The sequence below is a fragment of the Populus trichocarpa genome, chromosome 6 (genome assembly GCF_000002775.5).
Source record: "Populus trichocarpa isolate Nisqually-1 chromosome 6, P.trichocarpa_v4.1, whole genome shotgun sequence".
Classification (NCBI taxonomy): Eukaryota; Viridiplantae; Streptophyta; class Magnoliopsida; order Malpighiales; family Salicaceae; genus Populus; species Populus trichocarpa.
The window spans coordinates 22200834-22209564 of record NC_037290.2 but is presented as its reverse complement, the minus strand read 5'-3'; the positions used below and the strand labels follow the sequence as shown (position 1 = coordinate 22209564).

The following is an 8731-nucleotide window of genomic DNA, read 5'->3' as shown; positions in this document are numbered from 1 at the left end:
ATTAAAAATTGATATGTATAGCAAATAAAAAGAAAAGTGGTTGACACGTGTGTTACACATACCAACGAGTAAGCTGCCTCGCTGTATTCAGGCGACGCTTGTTACAACAAAAACAACCTTCCTTGGTGTTTCCCAAATCATCAAGTGCTAGACCTCCATCATTAGGTAGCTTGTGCAACCTAATTACCTCTAGTTTGGAGCCAATTCACTTTTATTTTTTGTTTTTTTTCTCTCGTCTCCTTTTAAATTTTCACAGTAGCCCTTCAATTTGTTTTTTCCTTAAGATTTGGTCCTTATGTGTTTTCATTGTTATTTTTTTAATTAATTAATAAAATTAAAATATGTTTTCAATTTCATCATCCTTCATTTTTTATATATGTTATATCTGGTCTCTATTTTTTTTATTTCTATTTATTTTATTTGAGATAATTTTTAATTATTTTTTTATGATTTTGTCTTTCTTCTTTTTTTTCACGGCAGAATTTATCCTCTTTCTTTTTATTGCTATATTTTTTTTACTTTGACAAATTTTTAATTAGATTTTTTTTTCTTATTTCATCATTCAACGTCGAATTGATTGAGAATTGAGTTTTCGATTAAGTCTAGGTTTAAGATTTCATAGGTTGTGAATTTGAGAGATTAACTCAAGTTTAGGAGATTTGTTCATGTTTGCCTTTCTTTTTTTAAGCTCATGCTTTTTTTATTTCATATTTTAACATTTAATTTAATTAGAGATTGGGCTTCATTAATTTGTTTTATTTGCTTTTTATAGGATTTTTCACTAATTTTAAAAATAACTCGGGTTTTCTCGGGTCTTTTATTTGTCATTCTTTGTTAAATTTAGTTTTTTTTAAATAAAATTGTTTTTGAAATGAATTAAATTAATTACTTAAATATAAGTATGAGATGCTCATTTCATGATATTTTATTTGGTTTGCTTTCTGGTTCGTTGCTCTTGTGGCATGTACTTTCTCTTTTGGTGTCATCGTCCAACCTTTCTTAGTGGTATTAGAACTGTCTCGATGAGCTCTTTCTGGTGGTAGGGTAGTGTCCATGATGGAGCGACAGTGAGTCTCCGATAAGTTTTTCTTTCATTTCCTTCCAAGTATGATATTAGTGACTCATTTTTCATAGTTAATCATTAACAATATTTATTTGTTCAATTATTTGTAGTCATTGCTTTTTTATTATATTATTATTAAATTAACTAGACTTATTAGATCTAGTCAGGTCAATGACTTAGGTCTTATATTTCTCTTGCTTTTTTAAAAAAATACTACCATCACTCGAGTATCCTTTTATACATCAGAAAAAAAATTGGTCAAACCCGCGACATGACATAGACCACCAATCTAGATTTACTTGAGTAATTTTTTTAGGGTTTTTTTTAATTGAATATTATTTTCGTTTTTAGCCTTCAATATTTGCTTGATTAGAACCGAGCTTATTAATTTGTTTTGATTTGTGCTCCACAGAGTTATCATGGTTTCACACTCTATATCATAGGTTTCACGGGTTAACTATTATTGACCCGGGTTGATCCAATATATTACCGTTTTAATATTGTTTATTTTTTAAATATTGTTCAATATATCACCTTCTTAACATTTGATTTTTTTTATTTAGTATGCATCAAACTTTTTACTTCCTAACATATTTATAATTTTTTTTTAAGATTAGAAATAAATGACCTGACCCGGTGTAATGCGGATTAGAAATCTAGTTTTAAACTAAATATCAAGGATTAATGCATTCACACATCTCCGTAATCTTTGTTTTGTATTTAAAATATAAAATGTCTTTTATTATTATTATTATTTTTATTTTAATACCAATCATGTATATTATATTTTCATTACCTTTAAACAATTTATTTAGTATCTCTAAAAATGTCAAAAATCGACATGTATAGCATGTTTACCCCGTGAGTTTTTTTCGCTAGTATACATTTTATAGTCAATGCAATTACCTAGTTTTCAACGTGTTCAAGGCTTTTAGCATGAATATAAACTTAGTCAATCAATAAAATTGCAGAATTACAGGAACATGAATATACATGAAAGAAGACAACAGGCATGAACAAAGGAGTGATTAGAGGACAGTTCATAGAAGAAGGCTCGTTGACTTTTCAGTGCTTCTAAATAGCCCCTTCATCCCTGTTGATACAACGGACCTGTTGTAGGAATTAATTCTGTTAATTAATAGAATTAATTCATGTTATTTTAACCCTTAATTACCCATCTTTTATTACAAATAAATACCAAACATTTTTTAGTTTAAAAAACCCCATATTTTTTATTAAAAAAAAACCAAAACTATCAACAAAAAATAAAATAAAAACATCACCTTGAAAATATTACATTACTCATTAAGATCTACGAACTTAGAAAACATACTCATACTCTCTTTACAGCGTTAGAACCTAAAAATATTAAAAAATACAACAAAGAGAAACGAAGAACATTACAATCTAGCATTAGACTAGTCCATTGGTTTACGGATCGTAGTAAAAGATATTTTAGCACAAAAAAATATTTAGATAATGATAATATGTTTTTTTGTTTTTAATTTCAACCATGAATTGAAGAATATTTGATTGTATAACCATGAAGCGCATTATATTTTTTTTTTTGTATGAAACATTATATTTTTTTTGTGAGTAGAAAACTATAATAGGCATGTTGTGCAAAGATGACAAAAGTAAATAATTAAAAATATGATTGATAACAAATGGTAAGATTATATTTATTTTTTTAAAATTAAAGGACAAAAAAAACATTAAACAAAAGAAAAAGAAAAACAAATAATAGCTCAGATGCCGTGAATTAACCCGTTAAACTTGCTACTAGGATAATAGAATTAATTGGTTTCAATGATTTGTTCTTTTTTTTAAAAAAATCAAATAGAAATAGCAAAATAATATAAAAAAACAAAACAAAAGGAGCCCATCTGTGTGTACCTAGGCATTAAAAAAAGAATAATCCATCTGCATGAGCTTGAGCATTAAAAAAAAAAAACAACCCAGACATGTGTACCTTCCAACCTAAAGTGTGTGCGTAGGTCTACCTTGTTTTTTTATTTTTTTAAATGGGCATATGATCTTTTTTTTTTTTTTTAAAGATAGCAGACAAAGCGTTGTTTGCTTTCTATAGATTTTGGCGACCAAGAGTTGCTGGAAAAATCAAAGGTTTAGTTTTTTCTAATTAAAACTCATTTTCAACTCATCTTTGATACAAAACACTATAAACACATTTATAAACCTATCAATGACCATAAAAAACCCAAAGAGTTATTTGAAAAACCAAAATCAACCCCAAGCTAAAATTATTCTCGTTGTCATATCTACCTCATCTGATAAGTAGAAGGAAAAAACACGCAAGCCAAACTACCCTAATAAAATGAAATTCATAGACACAAAAATCAATCATTTTTATGCCTTGAATCATAAATAACGATGAATTTCTTCTTTATGCTGTAATTTGACGAGTCTCTCTCTTTTCTCACGGAAAAAACTAAAAACTAAGAAAAATAAAATTTAGTATTAAAATTAAATTTTAAAAAACTAAAAGAATTAGTTATCTAATAGTTAGAAAAGATGAGAGATTAAAATGAGCTTTTTAAACAAAATTTTAAGATATTATCTATTTTTCATGTTTTTTGCACCTTAGTTATTTATTTTTCAATTCAACTTTTTCTAAAAAATAAATAAAAAATAATTGAATACTAATTTAGGCTAAAAAAAAACTCAATTATAAAAAAACTTTTAAAGATCAAATTAATTATTCTAATTCACGGTGATTTGGTAGAGAATAAAAAGTAAAATAAAACAACCACATGGCTAAGTGTTTTGTGTAAAATAATATATTCATTACCTATGTTAATAACCATTTTTACAACAGATTTATCACCGATTGAAAAAGAAACTTTAATTTACTAAAAACAATCGGCAAGTTGCTGCGAGAAAGCAAAAGTGAGGGGGAGTGTCAACTCTCAAGAACATTGTGTAATCATTACAATCATTTCCATCCATCACTTAGTTTTAAAAACATTTGTCATACGCAAATCAGAATGGCAGATGAAAAGTAAAGTTTAATGGATAAATGAAAACAAAGAAAAGGGAAATCGGGGGACAGAGATTTTGCAAGTTAATAACGCTGAAGAAAAGATAAGAACGAAGTTAAGGCACAAAATTCTCTTTAACCTATAATTAACTGCAACAAAAATAGAGTAGCGTTTTCCTCCATATATAAATGAAAGCAACAGAGAGACAGACGGAAAGAAAATAGCAAAAAGGGTCACTCAGCGGCGACCACAACAGTCCACCGACCTTTCTGCGTTTTGCACTAATCTCTCCTCATTCATTTTTCATATTTTTGTTTTAAAAGGAGAGAAAAAATACTGCAAGATTCACGGCTATATTTTTTCTGAGAAAAATTCTTTCTTGATCCAGTTTTTAAAGTTATCCAAGACTCCCGATTATTCTCGAATCCAAAAAAACTTCCCGTCAAAAAATCGTATTGGGGTTTCTTTTTGTTAAAAAATTCTTATTTTAGAGGATATTTTCTTCAACTTTTACTCTTTCTGATCTTTTCATTATCCAATTTTTGTTTCTTTAATATACGTCAATTGGGTTTTGAAAGCAATTAGTATTTGTTGATTTAGTTGGATAGATACCAGCTTTGAGCATTTTGTTTATGTGGGTTAATGGTGATGTTTGAGAAGCAATCGTTATGTTAAAAAAGCAAGCAACTTTGCGTTTTTTCACCACCAATACAAGAGCTCTAATCATGGCTTCTTTAGCCCGTAATGATCCATTCCTTAAAGGGTTTCATAGTTTTCCTCCTCAATCACCAACAAGGCCTCAATCTTCATTGCTTTTTAGGAATGTTAATGTTTCGTTTGATAATTCCGGTAGCCCTGGTTTTAGGATCGATAGAGGTGGTGGCGCTTTGATGTTAAAAGGGTGTTGCTCTGATTCTTCGCGTGATCAGAAAGCTCGCGCATTTGCACCAAACAATCAGTTGGTGCGCGATTTTGAGGCTAGATTGGAAGATAGGAGTGCTAGTATTAATGGTAGATTTGTTAACGATCATGGCTTATGCGGGAAGCTTCCCAGATTCCCTGACTTTCCTTTAACTGAGAAAATTGTTGTTGCCGTCGATGTTGATGAGGGTATTGGTCTATTCCCTTTGTTATGCTTTCATTGTTTTTGCTCATTTATATGGGTGTGTTAAATTCTTGGTCTTTTGTTTGATTAATTAACGGTTGTTTGAATATTTGTTTTATTGAGCTGCAAAATGTTACCTAATGAAGGTGCAAAGTCAGAACTTTAAGCCTGCCGCAATATGGGTACTTGACGATTTGTAATATTTTGCTAATGCAATATTTGACTTAGCAAATATATATTATATGATGTTAATGGGTTGATATTGGATGATAATGTGGTCATGATGCCTTTTTCCTGGTTATGTTGCTGACTTCTAGAAGTTTTTTATTTGCAACCATTCAGCTACTGATTCTATGTTTGCTTCGGCGTTTGTTTACTTGCTTTCTTTCTGATGTATCTTTTTTTTCCTGCTTTGTATTGAACAGTTCTGGGGAACTTTGTGTCAGCTTTGAACAGATTTATTGCTGATCGCTACTCTTTGAATCACTCAGTATCAGAGTATCATGTCTATGAGTTCTTCAGGGTATTCCATTCACTATCACTTTTCTACTTTCACATGTAGTACTGGCATATTATGTTCTGTGGTTTCTGAGGTTAGAATGGATGAGCTAGCTGCGTTAGAGAATAGAGGCTGCAAACTTTTTCTGTTTACAATTTTATTACTGAGTGGGGTTTGGGAACCATATTTTCTCGTGGAGGAAGACAATTAGAACTAAGCTTGAAATTCAGGAGTAGCAAAAGCCAGAGAGGGCTTTGTCTGGAATAACAAGAATGCAGTTTTGTGAATCTCAGGGTCGGACTTAGATATGTGTATCACCTGCATCGTGAGACTTTGGGTCCATGCATGTAGCTGACCTGAAGCATGCCTAATTGACTGTGGCGTATTGTTACAGCTGTTAGGTTAGATTATCACAGATATTGTGCAAGTTATGGATTGGTGCATCAAGCAAATCAGTAATGTGATATCTTTTTCCATTTCTTTAGTGTGGAATGAATGAAAGAATGCATACAGAGTTCAATTTAGTTATCGTTTACAAAATAATTTAATTATTAAGTTGGATATTTTCATGGTCAATTCTTCGTGTGGGCTGTGGGACCTGAGAACTTGAATTTACCCACGTTAAGATACCCTCATTCACCATGTTGAATATTGGGGTTCATGTTAAGGTATCACAACTGCTATCTCTTACATTAAAGTCTATACAGTTTATAGTGTTCTTATACCCTTGTTAACAAATGATTTTCACTTTCTTGTTCATTAAATTATGGTTTCTGCTTCTAGGAAAACAAATGCTTTACTTCAACATGTATTCTGATGCCCCCCCTTTTTTTTTTCCTGTTAATAGATATGGAACTGCACTCGTGATGAAGGTATTGCTATTGTATTCCTTGTTTCATAAGCAGGTTATTTTTATGTATCGGGGATGTGGCCTGTCAAAAGTGTTCAATTCTCAACAGTATTTGAGAAAAATTTCAAATAAAATCCATAGTGCACTGTAGTCTTGCAATTGTGACCTGTTAAATTTGTTCATTATAGGTCTTTTGAGTGTTATGCTCCATACCAGACGAGCTTTGTCAGAAGTTGGGAGCTCATTTTTAAAACTAAGTAAAATTTCATAAAAGAATTGCAGGGATCTTTTTGGATTTGCCTTTGATATGCAGGGATCTCTAACTAGCTGTGTATCTGAAAGAAATATAAGAATCCTGTTTGCGTTCCTGTATAGTAGACGGGAACTCCTGTTAACATTTCCAAATACAGTTTAGAGAAGTTAAATAATGTGCTGTTTCTAGTTCGCAGATGTCTATAACTATCATTGTATGTGTCCAGTTTGAATTTTTCATAATTGTGAATTATAAATGCAGGAGACTGCTTGCTACTTTTGAATGTCCTTGTTTGTATTTTGATCAATTATCCAATTAAAGAGAGGATATATTGCCCTCTGATTTTTGTTTTTAGTTATAGATTATTTATCCCGCAATAATTATTCTTTAATTCTTTTATAATTAGAATAGCTTCGCAACGTTGACTTTCTTATTGTTGCAGCTGATTTTCGTGTCCATGAATTCTTCAAGACACCATATTTCAAGACTGGTATCTACCCAATCCCAGGTGCTCAGAAGGCGCTTCATAAGTTGTCAAGACTTTGTAAACTATCAGTTGTGACGTATGTGTTCCTGGCATTTCATGTTATCATGTATAGAGAGACAAACATTGGAAATAACTGGGTTCTATTAATGAATGTACAAATAGGTCTCGGCAGAATGTCATCAAGGATCACACAGTCAAGTGGCTAGAGAAGCACTATCCAGGAGTCTTTCATGAGATTCACTTTGGAAACCACTTTGCTCTTGATGGAGAGTCTAAATCAAAGTCAGAAATATGCAGGTATGTTCATTTAACCACTTTGCAGTATGTTGAATGCTCTCAGGCTGCTTAACTGTGCTAATCTTCTTACATTTGAACTCGTCTCTTAAAATCCTAGTGATTGGAATTGAATAGGGAAGTGCACCATGTAACATTGTTAAAACTTGGAAGTACAAGTATTCTGAGCTTGGCTTTGCCAGCACCATTGATTTAGTGACCTTGTATGCAAAGTCCTATGGATAGAGTTTAAGTGTCTTGCTCCTAATCTTAATTTTATCTGGCAGGTCCTTAGGTGCAAAGGTTCTGATTGATGATAACCCAAGATATGCCATTGAGTGTGCTGAAGTTGGAATCAGGGTTCTACTTTTTGACTATGAGAACTCTTATCCATGGTGCAAGACAGATTCGGTTAATCAGAACCCCCTGGTCACAAAAGTTCATGACTGGGATCAAGTAGAGCAACAATTAGTTTCATGGATAGGGTCTTAGTTCTCAATGATTTTGTGACAAGGATTCACAAGATGTCACCTCTTCATCACAATATAATCATTGATTCTAATGCCTGGTTCTTTGAGAGTGCCGAAAAAGGTTAGCATAAATTTTAGCATTGACTTTTGGCAAGGTGGCTGTAAGGAGACCAACCAAATAGCGCTCTGGTTGTATGAACAGAAGTAGAATTATTGAAGCTTGTATATTTTCCCTCTTCGGAGGCACGTAGATTAGAATGGTAAATTGCCAAGACTGTTGAACACTCGTGCTGCTATTAAATCCTCCTCTTCGGAATGTCATTATATGCCTACAGCTTCTTGTTTCCACTCACCTTTTGAGTTAGTTATAGAGCTCGAATACATTACAGGCAAACCAGGCTTTATTTTTTATAACGGGATGCTTGATCTATGAAAAAAAAAAAAAAGAACCTACGAATGCACATGTGAAATGCATGGATCCTGTTAAACAATCCTTGAGATGGGAAAAAATTAATGCTGTCAAATTGGTCTAATATGGCCAGTTATGGCGACTTTTCGGATGAAAATCTTATATTCTGTACTTTAATTACCTCGTGTCATGCCTTCTGCAATAATTCGGGCGAACTATATGATATAGAGCTGCAGAATTGTGCATGGGAATCCAGGACAGGTGAACAGTCCCGATCCTTTTAGTTTAGTAGTAGCCCAAGCGCACAATGACCCTGCTTTCGA

The 8731-nt window shown here is 32.1% G+C and overlaps 1 protein-coding gene across 1 annotated transcript; it reads left to right on the top strand.

Moving 5' to 3' along the window:
• Positions 1-4125: 4125 nt before the first annotated feature.
• LOC7491967 (uncharacterized) lies at positions 4126-8320 on the top strand. The gene is made up of 6 exons (XM_002309406.4): positions 4126-5172; positions 5593-5690; positions 6514-6538; positions 7212-7332; positions 7419-7553; positions 7817-8320. Exons 1-6 carry the CDS (start codon positions 4731-4733, stop codon positions 8019-8021), a joined length of 1026 nt encoding a protein of 341 aa, XP_002309442.2. The 5' UTR covers positions 4126-4730; the 3' UTR covers positions 8022-8320.
• The last annotated feature ends 411 nt before the right edge of the window (positions 8321-8731 follow it).